We start from the raw sequence: 23,741 nt of genomic DNA, 5'->3' as shown, positions 1-23,741 counted from the left end.
TCACCCCCCAGCACCCACACGCCCCTTTGTCTCCTCTTCTTAAAACTTCGTCTGTTCTCCAAGGGGACTCCAGAAGGGGAATGGCAGGGTGGAGGTACAATTCCACCTTTTAAGATAGTTAACTATCTAGGCAGACAAGATGAATTGATGAAAGTATACAAATAAGTTAAGGAAAAGATACATTGGAGCTGAAGGGAAGAAATATTTTTGGAATTAGGCCCTGAAATAAGTAATAGATATTTTTGTGTCATAATCCGTGGTTTAGTGCTTACTCTTGGAAGGAGCCAAGCTAGAACTCCATCACATGACATCTTAATGATCCTTCATAGGCCTGCAGGGGATTTCTCTGTGTGCCCAGTGAGGAAGCTGAGGCTCAGAGACCAGCTTGTTCCCATCACACAGCTTACTAGCAGAAAGAGTTTGTAGCTTGACTCCCGAGCCTCGGATTCCTTCCTCTTTCCTGCTGTCCTGCTTGTGAATGTCTTCTGCTCAGGGGGCACGCCAAGTGATGGGGGTAGCAGCACTTAGTATGGGGACGTCAGACATACTCTGGGGGTCTGACTGGATATCTTGGGTCAGAAGTTAGTCCATCTGTGCAGAGTTAGACAACCAGGCATCACTGGGCAGGAATAGTGTGTGGACATTACAAAAACAGTGCTCTAGTCTTTGTACCAAATGCATTGTCAATAAATTCTCACTGTGTGAAAATTATAAGAAGAGGTAAAGTGTAAGGAGAACTGAGGCCATGAACAAATTGGTCACTGGGGGCATCCCAGTGAGCCGTGATGATTATCCTGGGGATAAAGAGGAGAGTAACCTGAGAGATTGAGGAGTAATTTACCAGTGGTAGTGGCCAGATCCAGCCGAGGGTAGTGGTGATGCACTGTGATAGGGAATTCAGGAGGGACAACAGGGCTGGCGGCGGGGTGTGCAGCTGAGCTGGGGACACTTTGAGGTGCCTCTGGGAGCTGCCCACTGTTGGGCATTCTCACTGAAATTCAGGGGGAAGGTCTGGGCTGCATTTAGAGTTGGGATTTGTCAATGTCTAAGTAGTAGTTAAAGCTGTAAAGTAGATGCCACCCGCAGGAGAAGTACCTTGAGTATGAAGAGAGATGATGACACCGTGGGGCTCGGGGAGCAAAGTCAGCAGCCTCCGAGGGTAAGCCCGCAAAGGCAGTGGGAGGGAAGGGCCTGAGAGGCAGGAGGGGAGCTAACACGGAATGGTATCCTGGGAGTCAGAAGAGTACAGAGGGTTTTTTAAAAATTAAAGAGGAAGTGATGGGTGATACCAAATACTTACTTCTAAGAGGTTATTTAAGGTAAGAAGTGGAACATGAGGTTGGATTTAAGGATGAGGAGGTCACGAGTGACCTTGGCAGGAGCTGTCTCATTGGGACGGTGGGGATCTGAGCCCAAGAGCAGAGGGGCTGAAGCAAGAATGGAGGCTGAAGTATTTCCAGAATGTTTTATATAATCAGAAAAAAGATAGTGGAAAAGAAGAGATTAATGAGCTAGAAGAGAGGAGAGCCATTGATGCAACAGGGGCGGAGGAGGGGGGCTTGTGGGGAAAGATGAATATCCCTCCTCCCAGATGGAGGGAAGGCCTCAAGACCAGGCCTGGATGCAGTCTTCTGTGTCAGGGACATGGAATCCAGGAGGAGGTGAGGGGACAAAATGATCATTCACGTTCTGAAGCCTTGAAGCACGGCAGTGAGAATCCCCACGTTGTCCTAAATAGGAGATCTTCTATAAAGTCGAGGTGAGCAGCAGGGCTGTGGGAAGCCTGAGGACGGTGGTGAAGCTTGGTGTAGCCATCGGGGGACTGAGGACGCCCTGACCTGGGGCAGGAGGAGGCGCAGCGCTGCCTGTTGGCATGCCTGCATCCTGCATGAGCTGCTCAGGCGTTCAGTCACCCTTTTCAGTAGTAGTCTAGCGCACAACTATGAAAGGAAAGGGCCTGCCTGAAACCCTTTTTGACCATTAGTGACATTACAACAATGGAAAAGGAAGAAGGAAATGGAGCCAGAATCTCGGATGTTTTTAGCAGAGGAGTGATGCACTTTGGGAAAGTTGACTAGGGTTGCCGGGAAGCATAGAGCCTGCTTTGGGTGGGACTGTAATGAGGCCATATCTGGTTTTTAGTGAATATACTAATTATTGGTCTACCTAAGGAATTTAAATGATTACTTCCATCTCATAAATACTGATATTTTACTGGAGCAGTACATTTGTTACAATCACTGGACCTACAGTAACACTTCCTTACCACCTAAGGTCTGTAATCTACATGAGGACCACTCCTGGTGTTGGACATTCTGACAAATGTGTGACATAAGTCCACCCTTACAGTGTCGTACAGAATGGTTTTACTGCTCCCAAATCCCCTCTGTTTACTTTTGATCCTTCCTCAACCTCAAGTCTTTTTGTCCCTGCAGACCACTTAATCTGTGGAGAGGGTGATGGCCCGAAAAGGCCAGCATGGGTCAGGGAAGGGGCCTGGGTCTGTGCCTGGTTCTGCTGCTGTGATTACCAAGGAAAAGGAATCGAGACTTAGTGACCTGCTAGGGTCCCAGAGCATGTTCCCCTGGAGGTGGCATTAAACCCAGGTGGCCTGGCTCCGGCACCCGACTCTGGTCTGTGCTCCACATGCTCTGCTGGTGCCTCTGTGAGGTTTATCCCTTGGCTGGATGGTGCTGACATAGCCTCCTGGGCTGGAGCCCTGCTCCCCTGGCCATGGAGGAACCCAGCCATTTGGCCTGCTGCGCTGTAGCATCTGCTTTGTTGCCCTTCTCACTCCTGGGAATAGGGTCAGATATTTTTAGCAAAACAGGTTTCTTTGAGAGCTTGGGTCTATAGGGAAGGATGCAGAAAACTGTCTTTGTCACTCTACCTTTCAAATTGTCCCAGTCACATAGGTTCAAGTATTAGGTATGTACTCTTCCAGGGCTTGTTGCTCTGTTCGCCAGGCAGAGGGAACACAATTAACCACATTGTGCTAGTGGGGAACAGAGAGCTGGAGATGGACAACTCCCACAGGGCTCCCGGGAGCTGGAGCGGCCCATCGATGTCCTCTGGGCTGCCGTCCCACTGCCCACAGCCCTGAGGCTCCAGACAGGAGGGGAATGCTCATGGACAGGTGCTGGGTGACTGAGTTCCTTAGTCAAGGGCAGAAAAACACCAGCACTAAGTGGGTAGGCACAATATTTCATTCCTGTCTTTTGTCTTATAATTTAAGTACCATAAAGTCTCTCTCTCCAGACTCAGGTGTGTGTCTGTCTGAGCACTTCATACACAGCTAGAGGTCCAGAAAGTAGCTTCAATTGTCCAAATATCAGCATCACTAAGTCTCTGAGGCATTTGAATCCTTTTTGCTCTTCACTTTCACTGTGCTGCTTCCCTCACCTGACCTTCACCTGCATAGTGTAACCTCTCTAAGACCCTTTTACACCTGTGTTTCATTTTTCCATTGACCCGTGGAGTCAGTGCCTCCCCAGGCTACCCCTGCCTGAGAGAAAGACAGTGTAGCTTTTTATTTATTTTCCTTTTCTAAAAAAGATCAGGGGATTTCACCTGCTTTTTGGCCCATCCCTCATTTCTCTCCTGCCCTTGGTCCCACACATCTCCAGCACAGCTGCCCTCAAGTCATCAGGTACCAAGGGGCAATTTAACAGAAAGCCAGATCTCTTTACACGGCTCCCAGCCTGCCCTGCAGAGACCTGCAGAAGCCCTGGGTTTTTTTCTCATCCCCATGTGGGGTGGCCCCCTGCACCTGCTGGTCTGCTCTGATTGCAGCTCTAGGCCCAGGTGGGGGCGAGGGTACACTGGGAAGGGTCTGGCCTGCAGGTTCCTAAGAGTGCCCTTTCTGCCTCCCCGCCTCTCTCTGAGATCCCATCTTTGCTTTCAGGGACTAAGGGCCAGAATGTCACTGAACTCTTAAGGAAGTAATGAAGAATGGTCATTTTGTTTGAAGACAAACCCTTTAGGATGTTGTGGCCTGTGGAGAACACAGGTTAGGAGTTTGGGTTGCTGTTCTGGTCTTGGTTCCATTACTGCCTGGCTGGGCAATTATAGGGAGGTCGCCTGGCTTGGTGATCCTGGGCTTCCATTTAATTCCAAATGCCCTCCTGCCCTCTGAGAAATGTGATGAAAATAATGAGCACAGTGATCTTAGCAGCATTCCTCATGGAGTGGGGAGCCATAAAGATTGAGAGAAGGGAAGGTCTCCCTCCCTGCTCCTTTGCTTTCCACCTTCTTTCCTTCCTTCCCTCTTTAAAAGGGTTTAGGGTATTTAGAAAGCACTAAATACATAAAAAAGGGTATTTTTCTCATCATTTCTGAAAATGTCAGTCCTTTACTATTTTCATAACAACTAGTCTCTTTGTTATAACTTCAAGTTTCATTTATATTTTTAGAAAAAAAAGATTGTAAGTGATATGTAAATAATTCTCACTGTGAAACATTTCATCAAGGCTTAAGAGTGTGTGTGTGTGCATATACATATATATGTATTAAATATTAGAGTCCTTCTTTATTTTCTCTTTCTACTTCTGTCTCCAGACTTAACTGCTACTAACAGTTTGCTGTGCATCCTTTCAGGCCTTCTTGTATACTTTTCCTCCATGGATATGTGTGCTTGCACATGCACACACACACACACACACTCCAGCTCTCTGTATTAGATATCTCTTGCTGCATAACAAATTATCCCAAAACCTAATGGCTTAAAACAACCAATATTTGTTATCTTTCTATGGGTCATAAGTCTTCGTGAGCTCAGCTGAGTACTTCTGACTCAGGGTCTCTCATGAGCTTACAGTCAAGCCATCAACTGGGGCTATGGTCTCATCTGAAGACTCACCTGTAAGAGGATTCCTTACAAGTACATTCATGTAGCTGTTGGCAACTGCAGGTCCTTGCTGGCTTCTCACTGGAGACGTCAGTCTCTTGCCACATGGGCCTCTCCATAGGGCAGCTCACACCATGGCAGCTGGCTTCCTTCAGAGCAAGCAAGCAAGAAAGGGTGCTTAAAACAGAAGCCAGTCTTTTGTAACCTGATCTCAAAAATGATTTCCCATCACTTATGACATTTTCTGTTCCTTGGAACAGAATACTATGTCCAGCCCATACTCAGTGTGAGGGAATTACATAAGGACATGAATACTAGGAGGTAGAGATCACTTAAAAGCTGCCCCGCTCCATATCCGTGCACCACCCCTACCCACACAAATGTGATCACCTCTCTGTGAGGTCTACTCTGAGCACCCTTTTCAAAACTGAACCTCTTATCTCTCACCTTATATCACTTCTTCTGCTTGCTTTTTCTCTGTAAGTGCTTATCCCCTGCTAATATTCTAAAACTACTTATATATTATACTTAATTCTTTCAGAATATAGGGCCCATGAAGGCAGAGGGTTTTTGCTTGTTTTGTTCTCTGCTATTTCTCCAGCACCTAGAATGGTGCCTGACACATTAGCACTCAATAAAAATTGTTAATTAAATCCCATATGCATTGTTATATAATTCGCTTTTCCTGCAATATATCTTAGAGTATTTCTAAGTCAGTGTGTATGAACCTACTTCATTCTTTTAAATGGCTGCTTATTTCACATTATGGCCATTCCATACATTATTTAAAGATTACCCTCTTTATGGACATTTACTTGTTTCTGTGTTCTTACTATTTTATGCTGCTGCAGACATCCTCATACATGCATCTTCATGCATATGTACAAACAGTTGTGGAGGAAACGCCTCTAGAAATCCTATAGTAACTAAGCTCTGTTTTTTGTGTGTGGTTGAATCATATGACGGAATTATGTAAAGGACTTTTGTTGTTGTTTACTTTTAAATAAATTCATGTTAACTGACTGCTATACTTTCTTTTGCCTTGCAGTTTAATTTTGCATGACCAGAGAATGTTTGGGCGGGGAGTTTAGGTTTTTAGTCACCTATTATCTGTTGGGGTCTAGTCTGAGAGTAGTCATTTATGTTGCCTAAGTTCTATCCATAGGGTTAGAATACACTGAAAAGCATGACATCCTCATTTGTGCAGGACATCATGGAGAACTTGGAGATAAAGCATTACATTAGCCTTCTAGAAATGTGCACTGTACATTAAACATAACAAACTAAATAATAGACAGTAATTCAAGAAGTGAGTCAGAAATACGTGTGAGCAATTCATGGGCAAGAGAAATCTTCAGGGCTTGGATGGTCAGGATAGACTTTGTGGGGGTGGGTGCGGGGATGGGGCTTGAGCTATACTTTTGAGGGTGAAGGACCTGGAAAGGAGGATAAAGGGAAAGCATTTTAGGTAGGTAACCATTATAACTGCAGGCCAGGAAAGGAAGAAGCAGTTCAGTGCTCAACACTGAAACACCATGGAGTCTTTTTGGTTGATTCTGAACCCTTTGCAGTAGTATCTGGAAATGCCTGGGGTCCCTGACCAGTGCCCCCTATCATGTGTGGAAGGAGGGTAGAAGATGCAGAGCTTTCATCTGAGGACTGCTTGATAGCAGACAGTGACCAGTCCTAGTCTCTGGAAAGCTTTGAATAATGTTCCAATGTGATCAGGATTCCCAGATCTCTAGTGGGTGGCATTTGGTGCCCGGCGTGACCCCCAAGGGGCTACCCCTATCATCCCTTTCTTATCTTTTCTCCCTGGACTCTACAGTCTGCCACTCTCCCACTGCTGCCAACTTGCATTACACAGTTACACAATTTCCTATTCACAGTTGTTTGTTCTCTGTCTCTGAGCATGGCATGGCCGACTGTTATGAAATCAAGCCATTGCCTGGCTCCTGCTCAAGGGCCAAATCACCCTCACAGAAAGACGTTTCTGCGGGACACACAGGCCTGCCTATCTTCTCAGGCATGGCTTGGCCATTGTTCTCAGGTCGGCTGCTTGCTTTGGAAGAGTTCCCGACAGCCTAACCCATATCTAATCCTAGCTTTAATCTTAGCTGTGAACAGGGTGGTAACATGGAAATAAAATCTCCCCAAAGAATGGTAGAATGGATGACATAAAATGAGGTTCAGCATGCCTGAGACTGTCTGTCCTAAGGAAGATTGCTACAGCACCACCCAGCACACAGTAGGAGCTGAAGAAATATGTGATGAATAGCTGTGTAACAATGGGGTAATGAGTCTCCTTTTTAAAAAACCCCAGCAAGGCTGCCCTGTTTCTTCCCAACACAGATCACCAAGTGAAACCACTGCAGATGAGCAGTAGGAGACAGCCCGGGCGAGCGTGGATGGGCATTCCAGGGCTAATGGCCCTTGCCTTTGTGCACACAGTTGTGATGGGGTGGCGCGTTGGCTAAGGCTGGGAATTTGGGTGGTTTCTTGGCCCAGGTTAATGTAAACAAAACTCTGGTTCTTTTGGTTTGGTTTCGGCTGGCACATCCATTTCCTTTCACTGGTCTGCAGCCTCTGGGTGTCACCCCAGCTTCCAGGAACCCCACTGTGACTGCATGAATTAGCTCAAGCTCCCCTTCCTCAGGAGGCTTTGCTCTCCTATTTCCAGACTTTCAAAACACTTTCAAAGTTACTAGCTCATGTTGTCTATTTGAACTGATAATGGTATTAGGATTTTATTTTTACATATTAAGACAGCTACACAGCCCTGCCAGGGAAATAACAGAATTTTTAAAAACAAAAACAGAAACAAAAAACAGAAGTCCTCGAAGACCGTGTCTATTTTGTTGTCCTGCGAAGCTAATTGTTTTGTTCAGAAGAACAGGTACAGGATTTTAACACCAGAGGGCGCCAGTGGCTAAATTATGTAAACAGGCTGCTCTTGCAAGAAATTCTCTAAATTGGGGTTGCTTCATCCTTCTTCTTTCTGTCCCCTCATGAAGAGGCAGAAGAGAGCTCTCATGGGGCTGGAGGGCAGGATTCAGCAAGGCAAACTGAGTGTCAGTGAGGAGCTCTTGCTAAGAGGGGCAGACAGAGAATTCAGAGCATGCTGCTGCCTGGAGTGCATGGTGGGCCTGTGGATTTCCAGGGGTTGCTGGTAATGACTCAGCGGAGGCAGCACCACAGCCAGCTGCTGCGGGGCTTTCCTGCTTGTTTATATTGTGTGAGCAGGTGCCCTTCCCACCAGCTTCCCCCACCCACACCCCACCTTTGTTCTGTGACCATCTTCAGCTCCAGAGCTCCTTTGAACTCTCCAAGCCTGGGTTGGGGGGATCTGTACTGTCCCCTCTTTCAGGACAGTGACCAGGCTGTTGCCAGAACAGCAGGCAGGAGGTCTGACCATCCTGCCTGGTTTCATTCCAGAAAAAGAGAGAGAGAGAGAGAGTGTGTGTTGAGGGGCAGGTACAGAGCAGGCAGGAGGTCTGACCATCCTGCCTGGTTTCATTCCACAAAGAGTGTGTGTGTGTGTGTGTGTGTGTGTGTGTGTGTGTGTGTGTGTGTGTGTGTGTGTGTGTGTGTTTCATTCCACAAAGAGTGTGTGTGTGTGTGTGTGTGTGTGTGTGTGTGTGTGTGTGTGTGTTGAGGGGCAGGTACAGAGATTTCCCATATACCCACTTCCCCACACAGAGTCTCCCCCATCATCAACATCCCCACGAGAGCGGTACATTTGTTAGAATCAGTGAACCAACATTGACACTTCATTGTCACTCTGTTTACTGGTTTCACTCTTGGTGTAATACTCTTCCATGAGTTTGAACAAATACACACTTTGCACCATTACGGTTTTATACAGAATAGTTGCACTGACCTAAAAGCCCTCTGTGCTCTGCCTCTCTATCCCTGCCTCCCACCTTACCCCTTGCATCTACTGATGCTTTTACTGTCTCCTTTTGCCTTTTCCAGAATGTTATATAGTTGGAATTCATACAGTATGGAGACTTTTCAGATTGGCTTCTTTAACTTAGGAATAATGCCTTTTTTGTTCCTTCCTGTCTTTTCATGGTTTAATAGCTAATTTATTTTTAGTGCTGAATAATATCCAGTGTGTGACTGTACAACAGTTTATTTAGTCATTCACTTACTGAAGGACATCTTAGTTGCTTCCTAGATTTGGTAATTATGCATAAAACTGCTGTAAATATCTGTGTTCAGGTTATTGGGTGGGCGTAGTTTTCAGCTCATTGGGTAAATGCCAAGAGTGATTACTGTATCATATAATAAGATTATGTTTAATTTTGCAAGGGACTGCTAAACTGTCTCCCAAGTAGCTGTAATTTTTGCCCTCCCACCATCACTGAATGAGAATTCCTGTAGCTCCATATATTCACCAGCATTTGGTGGTCTCAGTGTTTTAGATTTTGGCCATTCTAATAGATGGATAGTGGCATCTTGTTTTAATTTGCAGTTACCCAATGATGTATGATGTTGAGCATCTTCTCATATGCTTGTGTGTCATCATCTGTATTTTTTTTGGTGAGATTTCTGCTGAGGTCTTTTGCTATTTTTATATTGGGTTGTTTATTTTCTTATTATGAGTTTTAAGAGTTCTTTGCATGTTTTAGCTAACAGTCCTTTATCAAATATGTCTTTTGCACATATTTTCTCCTAATCTGTGGACTGTCTTAATTCTCTTGATGATGTCTTTTGCAGAACGAAAGTTTTCAATTTTATAAAGTCCAACTCAAATTATTTCCTTAATTGATCATGCATTTGGTATTTGAAAAGTCATTGCCATACCAAGGTCACCTAGATTTTCTCCTGTATTATGTTCTAGGCATTTCATAGTTTTGTGTCTTGTATTTGGGTCTGTGATTCATTTTAAGTTAATTTTGTAAAGGGTGTAAGGTCTATGTCTAGATTCCTTCTTTTTTGCATGTGGATGACCAGTTGTTCCAGCATCATTTGTTGAACAGACTGTCTTTGCTCCATTGTGTTGCCTTTGCTCCTTTGTCAAAATTCAGTGGTATTTTCTTAGGGGTCTCTTCTCAGGCCCACTAGTCTGTTCCCATCATTTTTTGCCTATTGTTTCACCATTACCACACTGTTTTGATTATCGTAGCTTTATAGTAAGTGTCAAAGTTGGGTAGTTTCATCATCTAATTTTGCTGTTCTTCAATAATGGGTTAGCTACTCTGGGTCTTTGCCTTTCTGTATAAACGTAAAATTCAGTTTGTCAACATCCACAAAATAGCTTTCTGGGATTTTGATTGAGAATGCATTGAATCTATAGATCACATTGGGAAGAACTGACATCCTGACAACACTGAAACTTCCTACTTATGAAATGGAAACTTGCTCCATTTATTTAGTTCTTTACTATTTCTTTCATCAAAGTTTTATAATTTTCCTCATAAATACCTTGTACATATCTTGTTAGATTTATACCTAAGTATTTCATTTTTTAGGTATAAAAGAGATCATTTTTTAATTCAAATCCCACTTGATTATTGCTGATATATATATAAAAGTGATTGACTTTTTTATATTAGCCTTGTATTCAGCTTTGCTCTAATCACGTATTAGCTCCAGAAGTTTTTTGTCAGTCCTTTTGGATTTTGTATGCAGACAATCATATCATCTGTGAACAAAGACAGTTTAATTTCTTCCATTCCAGTTAGTACACCTCTTACCTCCTTTTCTTATATCAGTAACTAGTACTTCTGATACAATATTGAGAAGGAGGTGGTGTGGGGATATCCCGTTCCTATAATTAGAAAGCTTCTGGCTTCTCATCAGTTAAGTATGATGTTGTAGGATTTTTGTAGATGTTCTTTATCAAGTTGAGGAAGTTCCCCTCTATTTTCTCATTGCTGAGAGAATTTATCATGAATGGGTATTGGATTTTGTCAAATGCTTTTTCTGCACCTGTTAATAGGATTATGTGAGTTTTCTTCTTTAGCCTGTTAATGTGATGGATTACATTAATTGATTTTCAAGTATTAAACTAGCCTTGCATACCTAAAATAAATCCCATTTGGTCATGACACATATTGCTTGTATAGATTGCTGGATACAATTTACTAGTGTTTTATTGAGGGCTTTTTTATATTGATATTTCTGAGAGATATTGGGCTCTAGTTGTTTTTTCTTGTAATGTCTTTGTTGGTTTTGTTATTAGGGTGATGCTGGCCTCATAAAATGAGTTGGGAACATAAAATGTTCCCTCTGCTTCTATCTCCTAGAAGATATTGCATAGAGTTGGTATAATTTCTTCCTTAAATGTTTGGTACAACTTGCCAGTGAACCCATCTGTACCTGATGCTGTCTTTTTTTTGAAAAATGATCAATAATAGGTAGAGATTGCTAACAGTGTTCATTTTTGTGTAAGTTCTGGAAGATTGTGTCTTTCAAGGATGTTTTTGCTGTACCTGCTGGTTATGATAGGTTGTATTTTCATTTTCAATGAAGTCAAAATATTTTTAAATCTCTCTTGAGATTTCTTTGACCTGTGTGTTTTTTAGCTGTGCATTAGTTTCTAAGTCATGGGGGATTTTGCAACTATCTTTCTGTTATTGATTCCTAATATAATTCTACCATGGTCTGATAGCAGACATTGTATGACTTCTTTTCTCTTAAATTTGTTAAGAATGTGTTCTATTGTGGAAAATGTTCCATGTGAACTTGAGAAGAATGTGATTTCTGCTGTTGTTGGATGAAGTAGTCAGTAGATAAATAATTAATTATAACCAGTTGATTGCTGATGATATTGACTTCAACTATGTCCTTACTGATTTTCTGCCTTCTGGATGTGTCCATTTCTGATAGGAGGGCATTAAAATTTCCACCTGTAATAGTAGATTCATCTGTTTGTCCTCGTGGTTCTGGTTTTGCCTCATATATTTTGATGCTCTATTGTTGGCACAAAGACATTAAGGATTTTCATGTCTCTTAAGCAGTTGACCCCTTTATCATTATGTAATGCCCTTTGCTATCCCTGATAACTCCTTGCTTTGGTCCGCTCTGTCTGAAATTAATGTAGCTACTCCTTTCTTCTTCTTTTAATTAGTGTTAGTATGATATGTCTCTCTCCATACCTTTAATTTTAATCTCTATGTGTCTGTACTTAACATGGGTTTCTTGTAAATGACATGTAGTTGGGTGTTATTTTTTAATTCACTCTAATAATCTCTATGTTCTATTTGGTATATTTAGATCATTGGTATTTAAAGTGATTATTGATGTAGTTGGGTTAATAACTACCATTTTTGCTACTGTTTTCCAGTGATGCTCTTGTTCTTTGTTCCTATTTTATCTTTCACTCTTTTTCTGCCTTTTGTGGTTTTAATTGAACATTTTATGTGTTTCCATTTTCTCTTAGCATACCAATTCATCTTTTTCTATTTATTTTAGTGGCTGCCCTAGAGTTTGCAATATACATCTACAACTAATCTAAGTCCCTTTCAAATAATATTCTAATATTTCAGAGATAATATTAGAGAGCTAATTCCTCTCTACCACTCTTTGAGTCATTACTATCAATCATTTCATATATACTAAGCATATATATTTTTATATATTATATATATAAACCAACATAATCAAATATTGTTATTATTTTGAAAGGTTGTTACCTGTTAGATTAAAAATAAGAAATATAAAAGTTTTAACTTTACCATAGATGAATTAAAAATAAGAAAAATAAAAGTTTCTAGGTTACATTGCTTATTCCTTCTCTAGTGCTCTTCCCTTCTTTATATAGACCTGAGTTTCTGACTGATACAATTTTCGTTCTCTCTGAAAAGAACTTTTTTTTTAACATTTCTTGCAAGACAGATCTGCTGGCAGAAATTGTCTCAATTTTTGTTTGTCTGAAAAAGTTTTGATTTTTCTTTCACTTTTGAAGGATAATTTCATAGGGTAAAAAATTCTACATTGCTGTGTTTTTTTCCTAAAAGACCACCCTCTTGCTACCATGCTTTTTGAGGAGAAGTCAGATTTGCTGGTAGATCTTTTCTTTGCTCTTCTGTAGGGAAGATTCTGGCATCTTTCAAGATTATTTTTCTTTATCTTTAATTTTTTTGCAGTTTGTTTATGACATGCCTAGGTGTAATTTGTTTTTGTTTGTTTTGTGGTGGTGGTTTTGTTTGTTTCATTTGCCATGCTCCTTGTTCTCTGAGCTTTCTGGATCTGTGGTTTGGCATCTGACATTAATAGAGGACATTTTCAGTCATTTTTTTCTTCCAATATTTCTTTTGTTCATTTCTGTCTTTCTTCCCTTTTTGGTATTACTATTAAACGTATGTTACACTTTTTGTGTAGTTCTCATATTTCTTAGATTTTGGTACCTCTTTTTCAGTCCCTTTTTTTTTTCTGTTTTGGAAGTTTCTATTGTCATATCCTCAGACTATTTCCTCAGCTATCTCTATTCTACTAATGGGCCCATCAATGGCATTCTTCATTCTGTAGCAGTGTTTTTGACCTCTAGCAGTTCCTTTTGATTCTCCCTTAGAGTTTCTGTCTCTCTGCTTACATTGCCCATCTGTTCTTACATGCTGTCTACTTTATTGATTAGAACCCTTAGCTTATTAATCATAGTTGTTTTAAATTCCTTGTTTGATAATTCTAACATCCCTGCTGTGTCCAGTCTGGTTCTGATGCTTACTCCATCTCTTCCAACTGTGTTTTGTCTTTCGGTATGCCTTGTCATTTTTTTCTTGATAGCTGAACATAATATACTAGATAAAAATAACTGCAGTAATCAGGCCTTCAGGAATGGGGTGGTAAGAGGGAGAGGAAGCATTTAGTCTTTCGTGACACTATGCTTCTGAACTAGGAGCTTCATTTTTCTTAGGGCTTCTTCCTCACTGCTTAGTTGGAACAGGATGGCTAAAGTGGGCAGAAATTAGGTATTTCCCTTCTCTCAAATGGAAAGCTAGAGGGAGCTGGGGTTGGGTATTTTCCTTCCCCCAGGTCAGTTAGGATCTGATAAAACTATATAGTTCAGGCTCTGATAAAATAATTTCTCCCGAGAGTGGTCCTTGTTAAGAACAGAGTGCTCTGGAAATTTCAAAATGGTCTTCCACCCATGCCAGTAACATAAGGGAATTTTTCTACAGTATTCACTGTGAGAACCTGGTCCAGCTCCTAGAATTAAAACTCACAGAAGTGGGGTGGGAGCCCCCTATTTTGACTCTTGAACTTGTCTTTGAGATTCCAGTGATTTGCCAATTCAGTTCAGGTTTGGGGTCCCGCAGAGGTCGCTGCTGGGGATTTTCTGCTCCAGTATGCTCTGATTCACTGTGGTTACCTGTCTGTCTCTCCCGTTCTGGGGGCAGCAGTTTACCCTGTGACCTTATTTCTCTGGGAAATCTCAGAAGATCTCAGAAGAGTTATTGGTTTTTTAGTTTTTTCAGCTTTGTACTTGTTAGGGCTGAGTGACAACTTCCATGCCCCTTACATGCTGGACTAGAAACCAGAACAGTTTGTTTTTACCTTTGATGTTCTACACAAAGGACAACTGAGTGATATGCACAAAACAAAGACATTCAGGGATGGATTTTGTTCCTTTGAAATTGGATTTTAGATTTGAAAAGGGCTTTGGAGGTCAACTCCTTCAATCTCCTTTTCAGATGCATATCTAGATGATATGCTCTACTGTGGACATTACTCTCACAATATTCCCACATTTTAGCAGAGTAATGAGATGGGTATTTATGTGACCCATTTGGGTTCAGAATCCAAGTGAACTTTCTACAGATAAACCGATCAACTTCTACAGTCAGTGTTCTGCTCCCTGAAAGGAGATATAATGTGATATTTATCTGTAAACAGTGGTTATCTCTGTATGGTGGTTTGATGGATAAGTTTAGTTTTGTGTGATGGGTTGATAGGTGATTTTTATTTTTCTCTTTTTGTCTTTCTGCATTTTCCAAATTCTGTCAAATGAACATGTATTACTTTTGCAATCAGAAAAAACTAAGGTCATGTTTTAGTCTGTGAACATTTGGAAGTCTCTTCTCCATGTCTCCTTACAGTCTGCAAGATGAATGTTCACCGACGCTGCGAGACCAATGTGGCTCCCAACTGTGGAGTGGACGCCAGAGGAATTGCCAGAGTGCTGGCCGACCTAGGCGTCACTCCAGACAAAATCACCAACAGTGGCCAGAGGAGGAAAAAGGTAACCCGTTATTTGGGGGTATTTCTGGAGCTCTTTGTGGGCCAGCATCTCTCTGTTGGCTTCCTGAGAGTCTTCTAGAATGAGATTGTAAGATTGCTGGGCTTGATACACTGTACTCTTAAAAATGGCATGTGTTTAAAGGAAAAAATAAAACCAACAGTGGCCAGGCAGGTAACATTTAAGTCTCCTTTCAGTCCCAGAAGTGATGGAAAAACAAAGCAGGCCTCAAGGATTATGTTTCTCAGGGGAACATAAACTTTGAGACAAGGACTATGGAATTCCCTCTAGAAAAGGACAGCTCCAGACAAGGAAATGACTTATCTGCTCCTAGAACTGGCATGAAAGCAATGTCAGTGTTTGAACTTTGTCCCTGGTATAACTGTAATGAGGGTACATGGACGAAGTACTGGAAGCACATTCTTTTCTAGAGAGCAAGCCAAGAAAATTTATGATAGTGCTGGCCCTCAGCTGAGCAAGGAGTATTGTCAGTGCTCCCACGACATGAAACATCTGGGCCTTTCTTTGGAGACCAAAGCCCCATCTCTATTTGTGTGACATTCAGAATGTCAGTAGGAAGAGATCCATTTGTTAAAATGTTTTTTTGGTAAGTTAGGGCCCACAGATGTAAACAGAGCTACAGGCATCCATTGCATTTTGTTTGAAGGCTTTTCTTAGCTTTGGCTCCCAGCCTAGAAAATGTAAGAGGTCTTTGAAAAAAGTAAGTTATGAGAAAATGAGAATCATGTTAACTGAGCAAGATGTCCTGGTGAGAGGTGGGGGAGTGGGCAGTGGCCCTCATTGCCCAGTATCAGGCATTCTCAAGCTTTTACTAGAAAAGGGAGTCCGACTCTGGGTGCTTTTCCAATCTTGACTCCTAAATGTTCTCCCTTAATCTTGCCCTGAAATATCTCTGAAGGGATCTGCATTTCTCTTCTCATTTTAGAAGCTGCCCATACCTTTCCCCTGGTGCTTCTCAGAAGAGACTTTTCCCTTGAACAGGGAAGTTTGATTGTTTCCATCTTAAATTTCTCCCTGTCTACCTTCCCAATAAACAAAGCTGTTTTGTAAGCATTGGAGGAAAAAATTCTCTTCTCCCTGGTTAGCTGTGAGATTTGGGTTTCTGGTAGCTCTTCTAGCTCTGCAGATCCTACTGCAGGAAACAGGGCTTCACATATTGACAAGGCAATGCAATTGCAAGCAGAATGTCAGCACCCAGAAATGCTAGGGTCCCACTGAAGAGATGGATTAAGCAAATACCCTGTGATGACAATGTTGGACACACATGAGCTATACAGAGAGCCCTTTTCAGGAAACATGGGTTTTTTCCTTGCTAGAAGTGAACTGAGACAGAATATTAATTGTCATGAAACATTAAAAAAAAAACTATTTGCCTTCTTCCCCATATTTATATGAGCTATAATGCCAGTAGCCAGACATCATCAATCTCTCTTGGATTTGGGGGAGCCCAGTAGTAAGCCAACACAGAGAATTCAGGGATGGCAGAGTAAAAGACTAAGGGACTTGAGTCCTGATACTTTTATTTCTACAGTGCTGATGATGCAAAAGTTCCTGAAGGGAAAATAAGGGAGCCGCGTAGCCATTCCGACTGTGTGGGAGGGTGGGGGAGAGGTGCCCTCAGTCAGAAGCTAACAGCACTTCTTTACAGTAGTGTTGCACTTGCTGGGCTTCACTTCCCTTCACGTCACCCCTTGCATGTAGTCCATTGTCCAGAAAGGTTGTGTGCACGCAGCTGGTAAGATTACGAGCAGACGCGAGCAGAAGAGCTTGTGACTTTGACAGGAACTTAAAACGGATATGCCAGCCTTTATGCCAGGAAGGAGACTTCACTGGGGGTGTTCTATTAAAATTTGCCAACAAATATCAATACATCTAAAAATATCTGAGCTTCAATTATGTGTATCATTTTGTGCAGGTCACCAGGAGCAATACAAATACTGGATAGAGTCTTACCTTCAAAGAACCTATAGTCTACCTGAGTAGAGCGCCCCACATAATATACACACACAGATATTATTACGTAAATAAAGCTGAAGAAGATAATGAATAAATGCCACATAGGTGTTAAAGTCAACAAGTGTCAGATTGCTTTGGATGAGGTAACTTGCATTGCTTGCAAAGGCAAGAGAGGATTTTAGGAGGGGGTGAGGTTGAACTTTGTTTAAAAAGGTCAGTTATATTTGGATAGAATAAAAATTGAGCAAACTGAAGTTTCTTGTTTTCTCCCTTGAATTGTCTAATGACACCTTGAGTCTGTGCTTTCAAAATATCAGTTCCGCGAGTGGGACTGTGCTCCAGGGATGCCCTTTGGCCTTTTGCATAGCGTGCTGATATTTCTGACCTCACAGACACTCACCATCTCCCTCTGATGCTTCTTTCCCCTCTTTCCCTTTCTCTAGCTCATGGCCGGTGCTGAGTCCCCACAGCCTGCTTCTGGAAGCTCACCATCTGAGGAAGATCGATCCAAGTCGGCACCCACCTCCCCTTGTGACCAGGGTGAGACCCTCAGATTTGCTTGTACCTCTGAGCTCTGTCGCTGGAAGGACCAAGGAGCTTGAGGCCTCTCCACCCGGGAATGACCTTGTTAGCTGAAAGAGCCAGCGGCCCTGGAAGTTCTTCAGACACCCTTTCCCTGTTGACTCATTAGCTGTTCTTTTACTCTACAAGGCTTTCTTGAGGGTGAGGCGCTATTTGGCCTTGCCTGCCTTAAGTCCCTTCTAGCCGGGGTAAAAGAAAGAGCATGTGATGTGATGGTTCGTTCCTTTCCCTTGCCTCTCTCCTTGGTTCCAGGTGCAGGAGAGGTTGAGGGTGCAGCCCGTCCTCCCTCTGCCCCGGGCGTCTGCTCCCAGACCCATCAGCACCACTCGGTTGAGTTGGGTTTGGCCCCCTTCCTGACTCTGATCATCACACCTAAAACCTAAGATTGGGGCAAGAGTCAGGGGGTGGGAGTGTGTCTCCCACCTGGTGGGGAGTGGGTAGGGATAAGGAGGTGAAGCTGGAGACTGAGAGAAGCAGGGAGGGAGCCAGCTCTAGACCCGATTCCTTCCTAAAGCCCAGCCCAAGATGTCACCTCCTTCCCCATGGGAATACTTAAAGTAATGTGACGTTTCTAAATTGTACAAGCATCTAAGAAAACTGAGGCTGATGTGAGGCTAACACACTTAAAACCTTTCCCTCTGCTGGCCAGAACCAGGCATCCCCTGGAAGGGATGTATGTATCTGCACATCAGGAATAACAATCACTACAGAACAATAGTACCTTGATTTTCTGTAGCCCCATTTGTATTTGTTATCCTGATGTTATGCTCACATCAGCTGTACACAGGGTTTGCGTTACTGTCCCTTGTACCAGGTGGTAAGTGGAAGATCAGAGAGTTAAAGTCTGAAGACCATGCCTCCCCTGGCTTTAGGACCCCACTTTCAGAATCTGTGCCATCAAACCTTCCCCAGAGGTCAGCAAACCCAGCTTTACTTACCCAGGAACAAAGAGAACAGCTTCAGGGGAGGGTGCCGACCCTGAGGTCACTAAATAATTGGTCTGAGCCCCTCTTCTTGCTGCTCTGAGTAACTTTCTGCATTTTCATACTTTGCTTCATTCCAAAAGAGATTTGATCCATTCACAAGTAATTTGATGGTACTCTGGGGCCTCCAGACCAGTAGGTATTATCCTGGACCAGTGTGGGTATTTCCAAATGTCCCTTTTAAGGGTGAGACCTCCTTTGAGAACTTCAAGGAGACAGGGTCATAATGTAAAGAGACCCCAAGTAAGAGTGAGGTGGCCATGGTTTCTAGGCCCAGCTTCTGCCCAACATAGTGTCTGGTATTGGCAGGACACACTGCCTCTTTTTGTCCCTGGTCAGTCTAGTACCAGTATTACACAGCAGTGATGCGAGTGCACGTGGATGCAAAAACCCTCTCAGCAAGACACCCCCCTGTTACAGAATAAATAAGATCTAGTTTTCCTTTCCTCTGTTCCAGGAATGCGTAGACGTTTTCTTCAAACTTTGGTATCCCTGAACACCTAAGTTCTGTCTTCCAAAACCCATTTAATAACTTGCCTTGGAAACTGAGACTTTTAGCTGTATGCTGAGACTCAAAGTTATACTTAAAAGCAAGTAATAGAAAACTGCTGAGTTGTCAGGGGAACACCTGTGGACTCAGACTCAAGTTCTCCCCCTGCCCAACACATCTCAGAGGAGCCAAACTCCAGATGAAAGGGAGCTCTGCAGATGCCCTGCATGAGCTCTCATGGACCTCAGTCCTGAAAAGCAGTTGAAGATGCCTTTATGTCACAGCACCTGATCACTCGTACCTGATTCTGACTTCCAAGGGCAATAGGCGGTGTTCCTCGTCTGTAATCCCAGTGATTCATGAGCATCTTTTAAAATTGGATTATACTTAAGATGCCCATTTCTGTGCTGAGGAGTGTGTGTCTTGGTGAATGAATAGCTAACAATAAAGCTTCCTCAAATAGAGAAGGTCACAAGATCATCTAGCATTATCGCCCCAGGTAGTTCAAGTCACATACTCTGGAGGGGCACAAGACTGTCCCATAGTTGTGAAATTGTACTGAGGAGCCCCTGCCCCATTTGAGATAAATTTGCTGCATGTCGCTCTTAGGAAGCAATTCTTTAGTTAATGATAAGCCCATTGCTCATTTTGTTAAGCAGCCTTGTGTGAGACAGGAATTTAGAATAATCCCAGCAACAAGGCCAAGTGATGTCCTTTAGGCTTCCTAGGAATAGCTGTTGAAATAATTATGTCACCAGTGATTACTGTGATGGCAATTCTCATTAAGTCATTTTAAACTTCAAAGGAAATTTGAAGGATACCTATTGCTTTTGGGAGTCTGCAAGGTCCCGGAGAAGGCCAGGATGTCTGCATTATACCTGTAAGGAATAGGCTGCTCACTGAAGGGGGCTTTTGGAAGGTGACCTGGTCCCAGTGTCATCTGGAGGGGTTGGTTGGTGGGGACTGTGTCTGCCTTGCATACTGAGGCCCTGCTGTGCATTAGGTGCCAGTGAAAGTGTATAGAGCAGATGAAGGAACATACAAAGGAATGCCAGACCCCATCTCTTCTTATGAAGAACCAGAAAGAGGGTTGAGAGCTCATGGATGGACATTTGAGTATTAACTACTCCCATTAGGGGAAGGGCTCATGAGGTGTGCACTAATGCAACATCTTATCACCCTTGGCCCTAGAACTAAAAGAACTTGAAAACAACATCCGGAAAGCCTTGTCATTTGACAACCGAGGGGAAGAGCACAGGGCTGCATCATCCAGTGATGGCCAGCTGGTGAGCCCTGGTGAGAACGGTGAAGTCCGGCAAGGCCAGGCCAAGCGCTTGGGCCTGGATGAGTTCAACTTCATCAAGGTGTTGGGCAAAGGCAGCTTTGGCAAGGTCTGTGGCGCACTGGTAGGGTGCTGATTTTCTCTACTCCATAGCATTGCTCCATCTGTTTGATCTAAGATTAAGCGATGAACATTTCAGCCTGGTCTTGTTAACGTTTTCCTTCCTTGTGAGTGGAAATGTCCTGAGGCCAAGAGATAGGACCTGGGTCTGCTGCTAATTAGCCATGGGACTTTGGCCATTTAATCTCTGGGATTCAGTTTTGCATATTTGTCAAATGAGGACAGGAATCAAGCAAGATGGTGGGTGAAAAAGCCCTTTTAAAAGTTTAGATTGCTTTATGTGTGCTTGGCATTCCATTATCACTAATAGTAACAGTGTACTTCTTCCTCTCTTCAGAGATCCATCTGAAATTCTGGTTTTAATTCATTGAAAAGATTTTGAAAATGAACTCCAGAATCTCTGCCTTAGTGAACTTCGTGAATGTTTTGTTTATCCTCTATAAGTGGCAAGAGAATGAAAATCATCATCTCACGTACCTCAGGGTCCCTCTGCCCTTGTGCCATTTTCTCTGTCCTCTCCACTTTCTCTGTCCTCCCCCCTGAGATGAATGCAGTAGTGCGAGGTGTGTATGCAGAGTGTGCTCAGTGAAGCATTCGAGGTGAGCAGCCACATTGGATGGCCAGGGAGACTGAAGAATAATAATTATAAAAAGAAAATGGAAGGGCAGAGAGCCTAAGGAGATGGTTAACATTTCAGCTGAGATCCCTGATTATTCTCTTGCTCTTTGCAAACCTGTGCCTGGGAGTAGTTTTCCTAGGACCTCCCAGAGCAGAGAGGCCTGTTCTGGGGCCGAACACTTGTCTCTGGCAGCTCCCAGGGGTCACATGCCCTCACATGTCCTGGGCTCTTAAATAAAGCAGCAGCCTGTGGGTCAGTGACCTTGCTGAGCTGCAGAGCCTCTCCAGTGATCTCTGAAGGGAATGGCTCTGTAAAGCCCCCAAGGCATGGGGCCTCATCCCCTGCCTTTCTCACCTGCCCTGATTTTAGGCCGATTGTCTATCATGGCAGGATGGTAACTGGAATTTACTTACATGGCAAAAGCTGAAGCAATCACATTCTTTAGAGACTGGCTACATAAGAAACAGACCCCAGTCCTCTGGCCTAGGTATAACTCTGGAATGTGAGCAGGTTTAATTTTGAGCAAGATTCAAGGGAAGTGAGCAGGCTGAGTTTCTAGGTGTCCATGTGGTGTAGGCATGATGGGAAGTTTGATGACTCCAAAGCATTTAGATTCTTAGGAATAATCCCAGCGAAAGTTTAAGCCAGTTTAATAGAGTTTTCATTATATGTATATGCTGGAAGGTCCTCAGGTTAACATCCTGAATTCTCTCTATAAGCTTCTGAGCTACTTTAGCTCTGACTACTTATGCTGGAATATTATACTCAGGAGTTACTTATTTAAAAGGAGAAAAACTTGTCACATTTTATAGAGAAATGAGTGCAGAAATACCAAATGGCAGGAAAGCTTTGAAAAAATCGAACTGTTAATTGTCTCTGGAGAAGGAATCATATTCCCAGCTTTTAAGCTGCAGAAGAAACTATAAAGGCAAGAAACAGTTTCAGCCACATCAAGAAAAATGATCCTGTTCGGTAAAAAGTAAAGCAACAAAAAAATCATTAACACAGGTTTAAAAAAACCTTTGTAGCAAGTGAAAGGTTTATATCTTTATATATCAAGCTCATACAAATTCATAAGAAAATAATATAGGAAAAGACATAAAACTGACAATTCACACACAAACACAGTTAGAAAACAAATATTAAAAAGTTTCACTACAAGTTAAAAAATCATTGAGGTAACATTTAACACCTATTACATGAGAAACAAAACTTTTTGAGTGAAACAGCCAATGTTGATATATTGCCATGAAACTAAAGCACTTCTTTATTGTTAGTGGCCAAAATGTGCAAAATATTCAATTTATAATCTTCTACTAAGTCTTTCTATCTTAAGGGTATGATCCAAAAGAAAAAAGATTGTATGTATAGAAATACTCAGATACTATTATATGATACTTGATTAAATATAACAAGTGTCTAATTTAAGTGATTCAATAAACTGTAATATGTTCACTTGAGTTGGGTATCAGCAGCCATAATAATGATGGAGACCATGTAGAAAAATGCTTATGAAATAATGTTCAGTTAGTACATTTGCTGCGCTATATTTGCAAGTATGACAAAGGTATATGAACATGTGAATAATTATTTAACACATGTGCATTGAACTTCTACTTGCATGCACCCATGCTAGAATTACAAACAAATAAGTAAATTGTAGTAGGTATATTAGGATGGGTAGTTTTTCTAGACATTTTTTAATGCTGTTAAAGTATTTAAAGTTAAAAAAATTTTTCTTAAAGCATTTAGTATTGATTTGTGTGTCTTGTTTTGATTCCATACATGTGGAGACTGATAGTGGTGGTTTGGGTTGACTGCAGGTCATGTTGGCAGAGCTGAAAGGCAAAGATGAAGTATATGCTGTGAAGGTCCTAAAGAAAGATGTCATCCTTCAGGACGATGATGTAGACTGCACCATGACAGAGAAGAGGATTTTGGCTTTGGCCCGGAAACACCCATATCTTACCCAACTGTACTGCTGCTTCCAGACCAAGGTATGTTGGGGAAAAGCTGGTGGACCCCCGTCTTGTGGGGGTAGCACCATAGGACACTGGTATCTTGACTTTCAGATGAAAAGATCAATTATAGACCATCTACATTCTCTTCTCACAGACCTTGTAAAGTGAAATGGATTTTACCCTTGAAAAGATCAAGGGCATATTTGACAGAATCCTCTTTTATAAGGGCATGGAGTTTTCCATTCAAGATTGTGCTTGTGAAGGGGTGTGAGAGCAGTAGAACTCTTTGCAAACAGAGCTGGACAAAGCCAAGTGACTAAACCCAGTGTTTGCTCCTAGGAAAAACCAACAGGCGTGGTTAGTCTTGCTCTGTTTCTCGCTGGTATCATTAGGCAAATCACTCAAGTTCTCTGGTGCCTTCAGGTCAAATGAAAAAGAAAAGACCACGCTGACCATTTCCAACTTGTATAATGTCATGTGAGGTAAAGGATGTGAAACAGTCCTTAAAAACACCACAGTGAAATAGAAATGAGGTGGTATTTTAAATTTACCATATGGGAGCCTGGGAACCAGAAGATGGCAGTAAACAAACAAAGATAACTGTAACTACGTTGTGCTGTCTGATCTATTATTAGTTTTGTAGTTGATTTTTTACTTAGTTTTTGTAAAGAGAAATGTCAGCATTCTTCATTAAG

At 42.4% G+C, this 23,741-nt stretch overlaps 1 protein-coding gene across 2 annotated transcripts in view; it reads left to right on the top strand.

The window, feature by feature from the left end:
* Positions 1-23,741, top strand: part of PRKCE (protein kinase C epsilon) — a 511,493-nt gene that overhangs the window by 341,789 nt on the left and 145,963 nt on the right. For both annotated transcript variants that reach the window (XM_073213595.1, XM_073213598.1), the window contains exons 7-10: positions 14,893-15,035; positions 17,453-17,549; positions 20,256-20,455; positions 22,909-23,082. In XM_073213595.1, the coding sequence (XP_073069696.1) occupies positions 14,893-15,035; positions 17,453-17,549; positions 20,256-20,455; positions 22,909-23,082 (614 nt within the window). The remainder of the gene's footprint in view (positions 1-14,892; positions 15,036-17,452; positions 17,550-20,255; positions 20,456-22,908; positions 23,083-23,741) is intronic.

This window comes from Manis javanica, chromosome 1, assembly GCF_040802235.1.
Source record: "Manis javanica isolate MJ-LG chromosome 1, MJ_LKY, whole genome shotgun sequence".
NCBI lineage: Eukaryota > Metazoa > Chordata > Mammalia > Pholidota > Manidae > Manis > Manis javanica.
Note: the sequence above shows the minus strand (reverse complement) of the source record. Positions and strands in the feature narration are given on the sequence as shown.